Here is a 17,624-nt window from a genome sequence, read left to right on the forward strand (position 1 = left end):
CGACTCCTCTCCCTTGCCTTGTGTCATTCCCGATTCTTAGAGCTGGCTGTGTTTTGCACTGCATTGCATTTATCTGCTCATCGTGAGCTGTCAGTGTCCATCGTGAAATCACTGGTCTCAAAACTGTGACTCCAAGCAGGTATTATGTTCAAAGCAGACTTTATATCCTGTGCTGGATGGCTAGTACCTGTTGACATGCAGTTAGAAGTCAGGTAGCAAGCCCTATAACAACCTCATTCTTTGAAATCCAGATTCCTTCGTAGCTTCCTTTTCTACTCATTAATGACATTCTATTACTGATCCTTGCCTCTTCACAGAAGAAAACTTAGAGTCTGTGGAGCAGTTACAGTGTGTCACCTTGCACTCTTGTCTACTTTGGGCAGTTCCAGTGAGACAGGTCCCACCACCAAGGAGATGAAAGATCCCTCACATGCATATCCTCTGCTTTGTCTGATATAAAACTTACATTTTTAAGGCCCGCTGTTGACTTTTTGCACCAAAAGAGAGATTCAAAGGCAGGCATCCAAGATACCCGGCCCCTGTTTGTCCTTGGGATACCCTGTCTCCAGCTGTGCCGAGCCCAGAGCCTCACCCAGAGGGTAGGTCACAAGTAGGAATGGCAGGCAATGAGGATTGTGGCTGTAGAGGAGTGGCAAGACCCAGGTGACCAAGGATACTAGGGTGCAGAGAGCAGCAGTGACATGGGGTTTGAACATGAGGTTTGCCCCACTAGTGGCAGGGCTAGGTGGCAGGTACGAAGTGGAAGGCCCAGCCTTGGACATTGGATGACCGTGGGAAAGGCCAGGTTCCATACTAGCGACATGAGAGTGTTGTGTGACAGGGTTCTGAAAGGACAGACAGGGAGGGCTGCAGGAAACAGTAATTACTTTAGCTTTTTGAAACAAGAAGGTTTGGATGCAGGCAGCAGCAAGATCACATCATCATTGTCTTGATCTGATGATCAGGAAATTCCAGAGCCACACAGCAACTGCCTGGATCTGTTCCAGAAAGTCAATGCCCCTTGTACCACCACCTTGACCCCCCCTTGCCCATTTCCTGTCACCTCAGTTCCAAGTGCAAGGCTTGGTTGCATGCATCTGATAGTTGGAACCTACATCAACTCTTAAACCATAGCTGCAAAGGAGCCTGGGAAATGGTCTTTTTCCCTTTTCCTGCCTGTCCCAGGAAGGCACGTTTGAGACAGAGGTCCGACAAGCCAGTCTCCTGTGTATTAACATCCCTATAGCATGGGCCTTGATAGAGATGAGCACCACAGCCAGGCTTCTCCAGCTTGCCTAAGCCTCCCAGTCTCTCCTGAAATGCTTGCTTGAAGGACACAGTTCATCTTGGGCCCCAACCCAGACCTGGATCCAAATCACTAGGGAAGGGCCCTTAAGTCCATTTTTTGTAAGTTCCTCAAGTGATTCATCTGACAGACCAGTCTGAGAATTCCTGAGAAGGGAAGGGAAGGCTATACACATCCTTGCTACTCAAATCAGCAGTGTCACCTAGAAACTTGTTAGAAATGTGGAATCCCGGGCCCCACCCAGGCCTCCTAAATGAGAATCTGCACTTACCAAGTTGTCCAAATGGTCTGTGTGCACTCTAAAGTCTGTGTACAAACCTTATATCTTCTCCCTTTACCTGGATAGCAGGTGAAAAGAATCATCAGTCTTGATTGATGACATACTATGACTAATACAAGAACCTCCTCGTTTTAACTGTTTTCTGTGTTACCCCCTGTAACCTCTCCATTCCTTTCTCCCATACCACTCAAAATGTGTTTGTTTCATGTTTTTAAATATGGATGTACCCTTGTAAAATAGCATATATCATATCTAATATAAGGAAATACTATGCCCATTTTTTCCAGGCCAGAAAAAGAGGGTTTGGAAAGTTTCAGAAATTTGCTCAAAAAGGCAGGCAGGGTTCTTGGAATCAAGCAGGAGTAGTTATGACTCCCAACCCTCCCTTTGCTGGCATGTGACTTTATCTGCAAAATGAGCATCACGTCTACCTTCAGGATTGTTGCAGGACCCAACCAAATAATGTGTCTTACAGATAGCAGGAGCTCCGTGGGTACCTGCTATCATTACTGAAGCCATATGGGTAGGTAAGACTGGGGGTTCATGGACAAGAGGGCTTCCCTGGTGGCTCAGATGGTAAAGAATCCACCTGCAATGCAAGAGACTTGGATTCGATTCCTGGGTTGGGAAGATCCCCTGGAGAAGGGAGCGGCTACCCACTCCAGTATTCTGGCCTGGAAAATTCCAAGGACAGAGGAGCCTAGTGGGCTACAGTCCATGGGGTTGCAAAGAGTCAGACATAACTGAATGATTTTCACTTCATGAACAAGAAGAAGGAAACCTTGGACTGCTATTCAATGAAGAGAATAACTATCTGATGCCCTCAGTGTGCCAAACTCCTCCTAGTCTCGTGTAGTACACCTAGCTATTCCCAAGGTAAACATTGGTAGCAGCTTGGATGAAGTGGTGCTGGGTTTGTTCCTTCAGGGGTGGCAGAGCCGTGATGAGGACCTGAGTCAGCCTGGTTCTAAAACTGGTGCTCTTTTTAGTAAAACTGTTATACCTAGACCCCACATCTTGTCCAGAGGAGGAGGATGGGCAAAATCCATTCCTGAAGCCAGCAAACAAGTCAGGACTGATATGAGAAAGGAACGATGCTGCATAATTCCCAAGATGGCCCAAGACTCCGAAGTCAGTCCTATTGCAAAGTGTATCTCATGTCTCTGAGCACTTCCACCTACAGCCACAGCACCCAAGCACCCAGGTTGGGAGCACCTGAAAGCACCCAGCCCAACCCCTATCCCACAGAGGAAAGAACAGGCCCCAAAGCCTGTCAGGGTGACCTCCTGAGAGGCTTCACTGGCCTAGACATGGCCTTGGGCTCCGTGCAGGGCTCTGTCATCTGACCCCAAATGATGCTCACCCCAGCCTTCTGACTTTGGTAGGTTGGGAGCTACTCTATCCATTGGACAGATGAAAAAGCATATCCAGAGCAGTTGAGTGACCCTCCCTCTGCCACAAAGACCACAAAGAAATCCTAGCCCCAAACTTGTGTATCAAACATTACCAACAGTCATGTTGGTCTCTTTGAGTGACAAAAATATGACCCCTCAAAATTGTCCCTCTTCCTTCTCTCCCCTCATCTAGGCTGTAAGAGGAAGGGGCCATGTAGGTTCAGCACCCTGGTCAGCGCCCACCTAGGCACAGCTGCCAGAAGAAGCCTTTGGGCCAGGGTAGGCCAGTGTCGACTGCTCCCCAGTCCAGGATGACCCTCTTCTGGGACAGACAGGCATCCCAGGAAGGATGAACCTAGGTATTCTGCCTACAAGACGGAGCCCTTCCCGCCTGCCCTCCAGATTAGAACCACAGGAGCACAGCTTCATCCTCTTGGCTTCTTGACGTCTATGACATAAATTCACATGAGAACCCTAAGAAGAAGAGAGGGGGCCTGAGCCATGGGGCCCCTGGGCAAGTCCCACCTCTCCCCCTGGTTTTCCCCAGTAGTAAAATGGGGATAAAGGTGGACTTGATCCTCCAAGGATCCTCAAAGATCCCGCTGACCTATGAGATTCCATGATTTAAGCAGGACATGGGCCTGTCCAAGTTTGGTGCTGCCCCAACTGTCCCCTCTTATCCCCCACAGAGCTTCCCACTTGGCATCTAAACCACAAGCCTCTGGCAGCCTACACCCCAGATCTTCAAACATGCCCTGACAGGCCTGGACACTATTATAGTTGAGTCTGCTATTTACCAGTTGTGTGACCTTGGGAAAGTCACTTTGCCTGCGTGTGCCTCAGCTTACTCCTCTGTAAAAGGGAATTAATGATAGCACTCTCCAAGATGGTTGTGAGGTTTAAATGAACTAGCAGATGCAAAGACTTAGAAGAGTGCCTGGCACAGAAAGAACACTGTATTTCATTTAAAATGTGCTCGTCTAATGTGTATAATACATAATGGGTTCACTGAAATGTAGAAACATGAAGTGTTTTGTTTTATCCAACTAACCTCTGTCAGATCCCCCTTTCTCATCTCAGCATCTAGGATCCAACCAAAAAACTGAATGGTCACTTTGATTTTCAAACTCAGTCCAGTCCAATTTAAACTTAATCCATTTCCAAGAGGTCTCTCCTCTGACCTCTTTTGAACACTTGCTGCTCCTCTGTGGTGGGATGGGAGGAGGAAGGGAGAAAAATGAGTCTCTTCACTGGCCATGGTGATGGGGTGGGGGATGGGGGGTACTCTTACTCTAATTCATACTGGGGTTTTGTTTTTTGATGCTGGAGTCTGGTAGACAACATGCAAAATTGGGGGGCGACATTGAGAACTTTACCCAGGACTCTCAGTAGTGAGGGTCTCTCTCAGTCCATAAGAGGTTCTCAGCCCATTGAGGTAATATACTGGGCTGCATAGCCACCTGCACCATCCCACAGCTCCAGCCTCCCCTCACCTGCCTACATCAACTCTTGGAGCCCTGGAACACTAGGGTCCTCCCTCTACCTTCAAGAGCCTCAGAACACTGGGAGGGATTGCAGGACTGCCCTTCTTCCTCCCTGTGTCCCACCACCCTTCGAGCCAGCATGGGCTGTTCCCATGGGCCTCCCACATCAGAAATTCTCCAGGTCAGAAGCAGACCTCATCTCCATGTTCACACTAATTCTGAGCCCCAGAATATACTTGTCAAGCCCACTCAAGTATACTTTCCTTCCTTCTTTCATCTGTCTGGTGCTATACCTCAAAACCTAGCACAGAATGTTTCGTAAGTCCTTTGTGAAAAAAGGAAGGATCTTAGATGAGAAACACTCAAGTGGTCTGCAGGCACTGTATTTCAGTGAGCCTCCAGCTGGGAGACAGTCTAGTCTGCTTCTTGAGGGTGCCCCCATCTCTCTGAGTGACTTGGTAAGCCCTGGGCCTGGGATGGGGTGGATGACTGACCCTAGCAGGTGGCATCTCACTGGACACTCCTTTATCATCAGTTCTGGCCTGTCACAATTTTCAAGCAGTGAGATAATCCTTTTTACCCATGCAAATGTCCAGATGTCCAGCTGCTCTTGAAAAATCAGGAGCGCTGACAACCCTGAGCCCATCCACCAGCGCAACAGCCAATCAGCTGAAACAGACACCCCTTTATCTTGCCACTGCTGTAGATTATCACCTGCTTAATTAGTGAATGTCACCTGCCAAACTCTATGGGCATTTGCATTTGGGCCCCTGCTTTCATCTTTGATAGAGGAGGGAAGACACTCTCAAGAGGAGAGTCAGATGGCTGGTAGGTGAGTTAGCAATAGTAGTAACACACCTGTGGGTTAACCCCCAGGAGTGGCTTTAGTGAAAGGAGGTGTAAACAGAAGAATAAATTTTAAAAAAAGAGGAAGATAGGGAGAGATGGGATGAAATGAAGAATCAGGAAAGGGAGAGAGATGGCCTTTCCTGAGTACCCTTTACCCTAAATCATTATTGGCTCAGATGCCTGCCACCCAGGAAGAGGTTAGCATGGCAGGCACCTTCTTCCCCTGTCCTCCCTGCTCCCCTGGGGCCAGCTTTCCTGTCAGAAGATCCTTCCACTCACTAACCTTCCCCCAGACCCAGGAGATTAAGTTGGCTTGATCTCAACTTAATCAGATCCCTCCTCTGTGCCAACACTCTCCACCCCTGGCCACACATACACAGCTCCCTGTGCACTGTCCTGTTTCTCCAGACAATCTGTGACCAGCTCAAGGGCAGGGCCCACGTTTCCCCATAGGACCTCCCCTAGGGAAGAATACAGATTAGGTGTGAATGAACAAGCAAATGAATAACATTATTGAGTGAATTACAAAGTGCCAGGCACTATGCTCAGTGCTTTATAGGTATCTCATTTACTGCTCACTATGCCTAATGGGCGGAGAGGGCAATGGCAAGCCACTCCAGTACTCTTGCCTGGAAAATCCCATGGATGGAGGAGCCTGGTAGGCTGCAGTCCGTGGGGTCGCTAAGGGTCGGACACGACTGAGCGACTTCACTTTCACTTTTCACTTTCACACATTGGAGAAGGAAATGGCAACCCACTCCAGTGTTCTTGCCTGGAGAATCCCAGGGACGGGGGAGCCTGGTGGGCTTCCATCTATGGGGTCACACAGAGTCGGACACGACTGAAGTGACTTAGCAGCAGCAGCAGCAGCATGCCTAATGGGGAAGGTGCTTTCATTTAACAGATGAGGAAACTGTGGCTCAAGGGGTATTAGGCATAGGCTCAGCATCCAGGTGGGCTTCCCCAGTGGCGCAGCAGTAGAAGAATCCACCTGCAATGCAGGAGACATGGTTCGAGCCCTGGGTCAGGAAGATCTCCGGGACCAGGAAATGGAAACCCACTCCAGTATTCTTGCCTGGCTACAGATCATGGGGTCACCAAGAGTTGGACAAGACTGAGCGACTGAGCACACATGCACACAAGCACCCAGGCAATCAGACTTCAGAGCCAGTGCCCTTATACTTCAAGTGATGGATGGTCCTCAGTGAACTCCCTCCATAAGCGCTTCTGCCCCCAGTCTCTCTCTCTAAGACCAGAGTAGGGAAAAAGCTCAGCAGTACTTGGTCCCCTGGGAGGAGGAAGGCAGTAATCCTGATACCCTCTATACCATACATATCTCTTGGGCCTGCCCATCTGCTCCAGGACAACCCAACCCAGGAAGAGGGTTGATCTTGGGGAGAGGGTGTTGGGACCAAAGAAAAGAGGATACAGAAAGACCAACATTGCTACTGTCTTTAGCCAGGCTCTGGCCACTGGGGCACAGGTTCTCCTCCAAGGAGGGGGGGTTGGAAACCTCAAGACTAAATCCTACCCAAATTCCACTATGTTTCTCCCTGAAGACACCCAACACCTGACCAGTAAATGCTAACATACCTCCGCTGACAAGGAGCTCCCTACCATTCCAACCCAGGCAAGATCTCAACAAGCTTCTCCTTCCCTTAGCTGAAACTCACCTCCTCAGGGGTATCAGGAGCCCAGTCTTCTGGGAGAAACCAAAGGACCAGCCTGAGGGCATCCCCTTAGCTCTGTCAGTGCCCATGATGCTGCCCTTTCCGCCAGGACAGACCCCTGAGACAGACCCGCCTCCTGCGGCTTCATGATGCCTCCTCTCCTTTCCCTCCTCTTGCCCCTCCCAAACTCTCTAGACTCAGCACCACTGCCTTAACTTTGGAAAGCCCTCTTCTTGTGTTTCCTGATCCCCTCAGTCCCCAGAGAAGGTGGAGATTGGTTGGGAATGTTTCCAGTCTCTCTCTGGAGCACCAGAGAGGTGGGATGATTCGCCCAAAGGCCCATAGGGAAGGGTTGCCTTCCAGGCAGAAGGAGCAGCAAGTGCAAAGGCCCTGAGGTGGGCATGTGCCTGCAGGAAGTGAACTGAGCTGCAGTGGAGTGAGCAGAGGCTAGGATGGGACAGAAGGTCAGAGCAGCACAGGGGCCAGACTGTGTAGCACTTCTATAGGCCACCGTGAGGGATAGACCTGAAGCCTGTGAAATATAGGGAGTCATCCTTTTTGGAAAAATCAGAATTCTAAATAAGTGTGATTTTGGCCACCTCATGTGATGAGTTGACTCACTGGAAAAGACTCTGATGCTGGGAAAGGTTGGGGGCAGGAGGAGAAGGGGACGACAGAGAATGAGATGGCTGGATGGCATCACCGACTTTGTGGACATGAGTTTGAGTGAACTCCGGGAGTTGGTGATGGACAGGGAGGCCTGGCGTGCTGTGATTCATGGGGTTGTGGAGAGTCGGACACGACTGAGCGACTGAACTGAACTGAGGGCCTTAGAAGGAGCTTGCACAAGTGAGAGACCTTGTAAATGCATCCTTGACTGATGAGAATGGTAGCTTTTGCCTAGAGTAAGAGAGAGCCATAGGACAGTTTGGAGCAGGAGCAACCTGACCTAACCAACCTTGAATAGGACCCTCAAAGTAGATCAAACCAGTCAATCCTAAAGGAAATCAACCCTGAATATTCACTGGAAGGACTGATGCTGAAGCTGAAGTTCCAATACTCTGGCCACCTGATGCAAAGAGCCAACTCATTGGAAAAAAGACCCTGATGCTAGGAAAGATTGAAGGCAAGAGAAGAAGGGGATGACAGAGGATGAGATGGTTATGGCATCACCGACTCAACGGACATGAGTCTGAGCAAACTCCAGGAGATGGTGAAGGCCAGGGAAGCCTGGAGTGCTGCAGTCCATGGGGTTGCAAAAAGTCAGATACAACTGAGAGACTGAACAACAAGGATCCTCCTGGCTGCAGAATGGAACAAGAGCTGAGGTGGAGGGTGGGCTGGAGAGGAATTAGGACTCAAACGAGCAAACTGGACTGGGCAGTTGTGACTGAGGAGTCAGATTCCAGAGATGGAACCAGAGAGATCTGCTGATCAGTAGGGTGGGAGGTGAGAGAAGAAAGTCAGAAGGGTTGACTCTGAAGTTTTAGGCCTAATCTAATCATCTCCAACTGGGGTGAGGAAGGAGAGTGATCATGGAGACGACCTCATACACTCAGGCCTGCAGCTTATCTCTGATTTTTCCCAACCTCCCTCTCTCTGAAAGGAGGCTGAAGATGAACGTTCATTCCTCCCACTTCACAAAGACAACAATACTCAGGATACTTAGAGAGGTACAATATCTTGCTCGAGGTCACACAGCCAGGAAATGGCAGACCCTGAAGCCCAGGTTTTACTGACTCCAAAATCGGTATCTGTTCTCATATACCAGGAAAAGCAAGGTTTGGGGACCCTAGTAGCTTTTCAAGCATTTCCTACAGGTGGGCACCTTCCAGCCACCACAGGGTCCCCTGAGGCCACTTCACAGCTACACCCAAAAAAACCTGCAAAGAGAGTTCTCAGCATCCTATGCCCTGCTCCCTCCTGACCCTGTTTCTGATCCACTGGCTGGGCCATCTCAGCTGCAATCTTGGGGAAATGTTTTTGGCATCACTTAAGTTTTCTTAACTCATCGACAAAGAAATGACTGCCTCCATCCATTTTACACATTTTCTAAAAGGTACATTAGGATGCAAACCAGGCTTCTCTGGTTTAGAGAAAACCAGAGATTCCTGGAATTTAACCTTCTAACAGATTTACCCCTAAACACAATTCACAGCATTTAAACTGATAGGAATTGATGGTCCTGGATGCATCCACTCAACAGGTGTAGTCTCCAAATGAGTCCCCCACTGTCACAATAATCTATTTGGCTTGGAATGATATTTTTATTATTATAATTATGGATTTGAACGGCCTGAGCCGATCATTTGGGATGTTCGGTTCTTCTAGCTAGAGTGACCCCTGTCACTTTGTGCATCCACTCCTCGCTTGGAGCCTTGCCTTGTGAATCTTTCAGTGTCTCGAGGCTTTGTCCTTTTCAAACCACACTTCTTCAACAGCAGAAACAGAATCTGACAGGCCAAGATGCATAGCCTCTGTCCTCTCTAGCCCTCCCTCAGCCCCCTGCTCCTGGAAAATCCTGCCAGCAGAAGCAGATATTTGATCTGTCATAGAAGCGATAATGTTACACCGTCCAGATGTTCAACTCACCGGACTGAAGGCTCAGGTTACAGATAGTCAGGGCTGCTCTAGCCTCATGCCCACCCCATTCTCCCACCCCCAAGAATCAGGATCAGTGACCCACATGGCCACCTGAGACGGAATACACAGAACCTGCAGGGGTTCAGGGGCTCACTGAAATGACCCCGTTAGAGTCGTCAAACCAGTGACCTAGAAGACATGTATTCTCAAAGCCCTCTAGAGCCTTTCAGAATGGATGATGCCCTCCCCCAGTCCTCAAACACCTTTATCTCCTTGCCCACTAGGACCCACTTGCTTTCCTTGTCAGTAGTTTAAAGAGAGTCTGGATGGAGCCTAGAAAACACTTGACTAAGAGAAACAGAATGAACGGTGATCAATGTGGCTAGAATTTCCAGGCCACCAGAATGTGTGCCTGATTTCTTCCCCAGATAAACTGGGGCTGCACTTTGCTGCTTAGGGGGTTTGGGAAAGGAAGGTTACAAATTCAACATCAAAAAAAAATTTTTCTTTCCTGTTCCCAGAATAAGGTTATGCCTAAGAGACATACTACTGGGGAAGAGGAGGTAATGAAGGCCCACACTGTGTCCACAGAAATATAGCAAAGCACTCACTCTTTCTTATTTGAAAGACCCCCTGCCCCTTGTCCAGGGAGTTGGTGAAAACTGCACACATGACTGTAAAACTTGTGCTGGTCACTGCAGGTATCGATCCCAAGACCAAAACCAGGCTGTCACAAACTGTATTTAGCCCAGCCTAACCTGAGGACTTAAGGGCTCCTTTAGCAGGACTGTGGGAGATGCTGGCTGTGTACATGGTGGCAACCCTGGTCAGAAAATGGCACAGAGAATGGTCAGCACCTGCTGACACTCTCCTCCCCTGGAGGAGTGGCCACATGCAGATACCGGGCTCCTGTTCCATACGGGAATTCCTAGGGCAGAACTGGAGGGGCCACCCCTCTCACATCACAGTCAGGGGGACTGAGGCCTGGAGAGGAGAGGTCTTCCCGGGGATGACTTCTCCCCTCATCATGAAGCCACCTCCCACCTTCGATGGTCAGGGCTGCAAGGGGTCCTTCCAAGGTCACCCAACACCCATAGGTGGCTGATGAGGACAGCAGAGATCCCGGAATTCCCCAAGGCATGGGGAACAAGACGGGCAGCCTTTCAAAGAGCTCTCAATCCACAGAAATGCCAAGAAACCTCATCCTCCAAGGGCAGCGGTTTCCAGACTTTTGTATTTTTAGCAGCAGAAGCCATCCTTCAAATAAAACCTTATGCAAAACCTCAAGCTACAAAACAGACAGAAGGGCCACTCTCCTAAGCAAAGCCTGGACCAGGCCCCAAGCTCCCCCTCCTGCACCCACGACTCCTTCCACAGGGCCCTTGGTGGAGTTTGGTCCAAAACCCCAGCTTTGGGGGCCTGGTCACCCCGAAGCTGAAGCAGTCAGACAGGGTGGGCTCTTACTTAAGACCCCTGGAGGGCGTGGCTGGTCTCTGAGACCTGGACGACTTCGTTCTCCACCAGGGCCTGGCCCCCGTCCCCATGGAGCTGTCTCATGCGCAGGTTGATAGAGCCATAGGTCTTCCTGGAGCCCCTGCCCGGGACGAAGGTGGGCCGGCGGTACAGCTCACCCTTGCACAGGGAGACCATCAGCAGCACGGACAAGAGCATGCCGCCCACTGTGAGCAGCCCCAAGCCTGCGATGATGCACTTGTCCAGGTGCGAGCCCAAGCGTGCATAGTACATCTCCAGCCGTTCCATCTCCCGCGCTGACACCGTGTCCGGGTTGATGCGAGCCTCGCGGGGAATGGCGTACGCAGTCACCACCAGGAGGATCCCGCTCACCAGGAAAACCAGAGCAGAGACGAAGCCGTAATCCACCGGGCGGCTCACAGGCTCCAGGCCTGGCCCCTCTTCTGAATGCAGGGACACATCGTCTCTCTGGGATCGGGGCCGTGAGGGGCCAAGTCCCCCAGGAGGGCTGGGGGAGCGGCCTGGTCTGGCCTCCCCAGGGTTCTGGAAATGGGTCTCATGCTCCTCTGAAGAGAAGCAGGCATTCTCCACACCCTCCCTGGGTGGGGCTGCTGGACCCAGAGATGCTGGTCTCCTTGGGGCCTGGGGACCATTGCTCAGTGTCTTCAGTTCCAGACCAGGGGGAGATGCCATTGGGAAGGCGGACCCCAGCTCATCCCTTGGCCCCTTGGTAGCTAGAAGAGAAAACAGAAAAATGGAACTTAGCAAGCCTCTACTACTGACAGCCTGCTGGCGCCAGACATCACACAAGGCCTGCTACCAGGTATGTGGGTTTTGGGCAATGCCCATATCCTCTGGGCCTCAGCTTCCCTATTTATTGAATGACAGCAATACTACTACTTCCTACTTAAAAGGGCTGATGTGACAATTGAGATAATCCACATAAAGTCCTCAGAATAGTAAATTCTCAGTAAGTACTGGCAATGAGCTATTATTATGACGGAGGGGATTTAAATAGGGTAGATACCAGGTTCTAATCCCAGCGTCACCACTTGAGCTTGGGCAAGTGAGGTGATCTTTCCAGACTCAATTTTATGATCTGTTAAGTGGGAATAAGCAAAATGCTCCCCTCGTAGGGTTGATGTGAGGATTCTATTTCATAAACTAAGGTATGTAAGGCCCCCACCAGTTCAATTAATGGACACTGCTGTGATGAAATGAGGATAGCTGGGGGCAGGGGAAGGGGAGATGAAGGTGGTTGTAAGAACAAAGAGGAGAAAGTTAGGGTAGCTTCTAGGAGTTGGTGGCATTTGAGTCAAATCTCAGAGGATAAGTGGGAAATCCCCCAGCAGCAAGAGGGGACAAGGGCATTTTGGAGAGGAAGAGAGGTTGCCTTGGAGGTCAGCTAGGACTAGCTCTCTAAATTCTCTGAAAACCAAGCCAAGGAGCCAGGGAGGCAAGCTTTGGGGCTGGGAGGGTTAACATCCCCCTGGGTTTTGGAAAGCTCTCTCCGGCTGCTGCATGGAGGACAGTCAGGATGGGAAGGGGCACAATGGAGGCCGGGGGTCCAGAGAGGAACCCAGTATAGTCAGGGGAAGCATAGAGGCTGAGAGGGCAAAGAGGAAGGAAGAGCGTATTTGAGAGCCATGACTAAGGTCGCGGCCAAACGCCTTTATATAAATAGAAGATGGGAGGACCTGGATGAGGGTGACAGAAGGGGGGCTGGGAAAGGACAGGGAAGCGGGGCTCTCTGCTCAAAGAACAGACACCCCACCCAAGTACCTGAGCACCTGCCCACACAGACAGACAGCACATGCACCAAAGGATACCCGCTTACAGCCCATGGGCCATATTTGGCTCATAGGAGTTTTGCTTTGGCATGTTTCTGGTCTGTTCTTTTGTTGTTGTTGTTGTTGAAGCAGTTGCCAATATATAAAAAGCAAAAGATTCTACACTTTAAACCTTAGATGCCTGGCTTCTTTTGCAAAATGGATGAACCTGATGACGCTAGCCCCATTTCCCTCATAGCCACACAGCGGGAGCTGATGATGGAGTCTCCCTCAAGCAGATCTGGTGCGCCCCAAGCAGGCCCCTCCGGAATGTAGAACTCCTGACCACCATGTCCCCATGCACACCCACACCCTATGGGAACAGACATCCCAGACCCAAGTCCACACACAGCACAGAGACCCCCAGATGCAGAGTGCCTTACATGCCCTAGGGTGTCTACACACTCATACACAGGATTCTAGGCCTTTCTCTGCTTTCCTGTGCCTGAGTTTATTCTCCAAAGCTCCCTGCTTCAGTGTGTGTGTATGTGGGAAACAGAGAAGATATGAGCAAATGAACGAAGTGAAAATGAATGAAATGAATGAATGAATGAAATTCAAAGAGCCTCCGCGGGAAGGCACGTTTTTCGATCTTTCTGATCTTCCATCCAACGTGGACTTGCATCAGACACCTCCTCTTAGCACACACAGGGCCTTTCATCTGAGTACAAAGCCTGTTTCCACTTACAACCCATCTTGATCACCACGTCCCTTCTGCCTGAGTTCCAATTTAAAAAATGTTTACTGAGCACCTACACTCTCTAGTGGGCCCTAGTGTGAACACTTCACTCGGGAGTATCTTGCATAACCCTCACGAGCCCCATGAGCAGCTGTTACTATCTCCATTTTACAAAATGTAGCCAAGATCCCATGGCATACATATGGGGGTCAGGAACTGAATACAGGTTCCCCAAGAATTGTTATCGCCTAAAAACCCACTCACTCTCAAGCCAGTGGCCTCATCTGGCCGTCCTTTCTTGGTCTTCCAGGCCACACTTGTAGACTCTCTACTTTATGCCACTGTTGAACAGCAACCATGAGCAGCTTGAGGTCAGGGATACGTCTGGGTCCACAGCCCCCTACACAAGGCTTGGAACACAGCCAGTCCTCAGGAATGGTTTCACAACCTGCTCAGGCAGACAATCCTTCCCACACAACAGGATGGGGAGTCCTATTCCCGGCCAGGCTCTAGCCAAACTGCTCCCACTTTCCAGTAAACCAAGGGGAGAGGTGTGTTCATTGGCTTTTCTTTTTTTACTTTTGGCACCAAATGCATTTTCCTGAGTGCCCAGCCAGTAACAGGGACTGGCAGTGACCACTCCCGCCTAGTTGGTGTCCAGAAGTGGTCCCCCACCCAGGTCTTCAGCATCTTCTCTAGAATTTAGCCCCTGGAGGGGCCCAGAAACCCTCTTCCCAGACCAGCACATTGATGCCTCCATATCCCAGAAGAAACCCAGGACACTCAGATTCTTGGAGCAGGACTCTTTCACCTGGCAGGAAGCCAAAACTTTTTCCTTAGGATGCCAGCAGAGGAAGAGGGTGGAGGAAAAGAAGATTCCTTCTTACACAGAGTTGCTACGTCTCTGACACACAGGTTCAGAAACACCTACAAGTTACAAGGGCATGCCCAGTCAATTACTCAAAACATAAACAGAAACAGACAAGCTGACAATGATGCTGGTTGTCCAATACTCACACCCCACAGCTGTACCAGTTACACTCCAATGTCATCTGCAGTCCAACAGGACCTGAAAGGTACACCTTGGTCCCACACTCAGGCCCCCAGGGGCCTTTTCCATATGCAGCATCCACAGACACTGGAAGCCACACAATACAACCAGAGATCCATACACCACATCGGTATCCACGCCCCAAGAAAGGACAGAGCTGGTCACACATACACAAACACACACACATGCCCCAAGAAATGACAGAGCTGGTCACACACACACATACACAGTTTACTACTCTCAGGACTGCTAAGCTCCACCAAGATCCGCCCAAGTCCAGCACCTCACGCAGTGGCGTGCACTAACACGCGGGGAAAACAGACGCACAGCGGGCGTGGGTAAGCTTCACAAAACCCAGTCGATAGACACACGCACGAGTTGTACACAAAGCCTTGGGCGCTCAGATACGTCCACGCTGTGATACCCAAAGTTCCGAGCAGAAAGCTCCAGCACCCCCGGCTGCCCGCTGCACCTACGCGCCCGCCATCCCGCAGCTCACAACCCCCTGCTCCTGCCCTTGACCACAAACGCCGTGGGGCCGGGCCAGGCCGGACCGGGCCGAGCGGTGCCGGGAGCCAGGCGGCCCGGGGAGGCCGGGATCTGCGAGGACCCGCGTGCGCCCAGGTTCCCTCGCCGCGTGTCCTTCGGCCCGGCCGCGAGGTCAGGCTAGCTCTCCTCGGCCGCCCCTCTCCGCCGCGGGTCCTCGGCCTCCCGCCGACCGCAGCAGTTCCCTCTCGGCGTGCCTACCTGTGCCGAGCCTCCCTCCTCACCGCCCCACCGCCCCGCGCGGGAGGCGAGGGCGCCGAGCCGCCGCCGGGCAACGGGGAGGGCGCGTCCTCCCCGGGCGCCCGCCCGCCTTCTTCCCGCAGCCGGTGTCGGGGCTGCGGCGCAGCCCAGGGGGAGAGCGGGCCCGGCCGCCGCCGCCGCCTCTTCTCCCCCTCGGCTCCCGCCCCCTTCCCAGCCGGGCCCGGCCCGGAGCAGCGACCGAGGCGCTCGTACCTGCTCGCGCCGCGCGGGGCCGTACGGCGGCGGCCGGTACCGCCAGGGAGGCTCCGGGGAGGGAGGCACGGGGAAGGGGCGGGAGCCGGGGATCGCCGAGCGCCGCGGCTCGAGCTCCGCCCGCGGCCGGCGAGGGCGCCGGGAGTCAGCTCCGGAAGGCACTGGGAGGCGGGTAACAGACGGGGGCGAGGCTGGGGGGACGCGGCTCCATCCTCCTCCGCTTCCCCTTGGGGCAGGTCTGGTTCCCCAGCACCTGGGTACCCAGAACCGAAGCCTGCAGCCGGCCCGGGCGCAGGGGCGGGGCGCGGGGTGGGTGCTGGAGAAGACCCCTCCCTCGGCCGCTGGCCTCGCCCCTCGTCTGGGGAGCCCCTGCTGCGCCGGGTCCCCACGCTTACTCCGCTTCCCAGCCCCTCCCACACACGCGGCCCGCTGGAGGCTCTCGGGGTCCTTTCCGAGGTCCTTAGGGCGGGATGCTCTTCTCCGGAGCATGCGGCTCCGTGACTCGAGGGCGCCACCTGAAGGCGGAAACAAGGCCTCTGATGAACCAACCCCTGTAGTGCCCCCTCCCCTGGGAAGCCCACCCGGCAACCCCACAGGCTCCCTCGCCCCAGGGGCCCTTCCAGCTGTGCTCTCTTGGCCTGCATTAGTGTCCTTATCTCTGGGAGTTGTGCTTTTCACTGAGTGCCAGCCTTCTTCCTCGGACTGGCAGGTCCTGAAGGACAGGGCCCTAACCGACTCTCCCAGAGCCCAGCGTGGGAGTGGGTGGACAGGTGGTAATGGGACACATTTCACCGTTTCTTTCCTTCTGGGGCTCAGACTAAGGTGAATTAAATTTCACTTCACTTCAATTAAGTGAAATGCTTAGTGCACTAAAGTTAAGGAGACACTCCCTCTTTGGGAGCCCAGGCCAAGCCCAGAGAGGAGTTGAAGCTGAAGATCACTGGCTTTCTGGAAATCTCTGTGACCAGCTCACTCTGGTGGCCTCAGGTGGAATCCTCCCACCTCTCTGAGCCTCAGTGTTCGCCTCTGCCAATGGGATCATGAAAATACAGACTCCAGGAGCTTTGGAGGAGTCAGCAGAGGTAAACCATACAGAAGTAGAGGCACTGTCCTGAGTCCTCATGGCAGAGCCTGACCTGTCCTGCTCCAAAGGCCTGTGCCATCCTTGACAAGTAGGACAGCAGTGGTGGCCCCAGAAGCCAGTTGTTCAGGCCTTTAAGGCTAGGGTGATGGAGACCTGGGCAGGACTTCCAGTGCTGGGAAGAGTGGGAGGGTTTCAGTCTCTTCCTGCCTTCCAGTTCAGTTCAGTTCATTTCAGTCGCTCACTTGTGTCCAAGTCTGCGACCCCATGAATCGCAGCACTCCAGGCCTCCCTGTCCATCACCAACTCCCAGAGTTCACCCAAACTCACGTTCATCGAGTCAGTGATGCCATCCAGCCATCTGATCCTCTGTCTTCCCCTTCTCCTCTTGCCCCCAATCCTTCCCAGCATCAGGGTCTTTTCCAATGAGTCAACTCTTTGCATGAGGTGGCCAGAGTATTGGAGTTTCAGCCTCAGCATCAGTCCTTCCAATGAACATCCAGGACTGATCTCTTTTAGGATGGACTGGTTGGATCTCCTTGCCTGCCTTCCAGAGGCCTGGCCTATTGTTGTTGTTGTTTAGTTGCTCAGTCAAATCCGACTCTTTGCGACCCCACAGATGGTAGCGTTGGGATTTTCCAGGCAAGAATACCTGAATGGTTGCTATTCCCTTCTCCAGGGGATCTTCCTGACCCGGGGATTGAACTTGGGTCTCCTGCATTGCAGGCAGATTCTTTACCATCTGAGCCACCAGAAAAAGCCAACTGTTGGGAGACTTCAGAAGAGAGATGTCTGTGGCACCAAACTTCCAAGGGAATCCCAGCTCTACCACCCTTGTGGGAAGGGGCCCCTCTTGGAACTATTTCCTCATCTGTGTAATGGACTCAGTAAGGGTAATGGGATTAGATGAAATGTTCCCTATAAAACATCCCACTATGTCCGACTC

General features: G+C 52.1%; 1 protein-coding gene across 1 annotated transcript; it reads right to left on the minus strand.

Annotated features, from left to right (window-relative positions):
- Positions 1-11,030: 11,030 nt before the first annotated feature.
- On the minus strand, positions 11,031-15,761 carry TMEM74B (transmembrane protein 74B). Its single transcript, XM_055434643.2, has 2 exons — positions 15,598-15,761; positions 11,031-11,773 (listed from the first exon to the last, which is right to left on the minus strand). The coding sequence occupies exon 2, from the start codon at positions 11,730-11,732 to the stop codon at positions 11,031-11,033; it is 702 nt and encodes a 233-aa protein (XP_055290618.2). The 5' UTR covers positions 11,733-11,773; positions 15,598-15,761.
- Between the last annotated feature and the right edge of the window lie 1,863 nt (positions 15,762-17,624).

Source organism: Moschus berezovskii, chromosome 15 (genome assembly GCF_049115385.1).
Source record: "Moschus berezovskii isolate FMDL1 chromosome 15, NW_MosBer_1.0, whole genome shotgun sequence".
NCBI classification, from domain to species: domain Eukaryota; kingdom Metazoa; phylum Chordata; class Mammalia; order Artiodactyla; family Moschidae; genus Moschus; species Moschus berezovskii.

Coding starts and splice junctions, on each gene's coding strand:
- TMEM74B (XM_055434643.2), bottom strand. CDS start 11,732: ATGGCATCTCCCCCTGGTCTGGAACTGAAGACACTGAGCAATGGTCCC.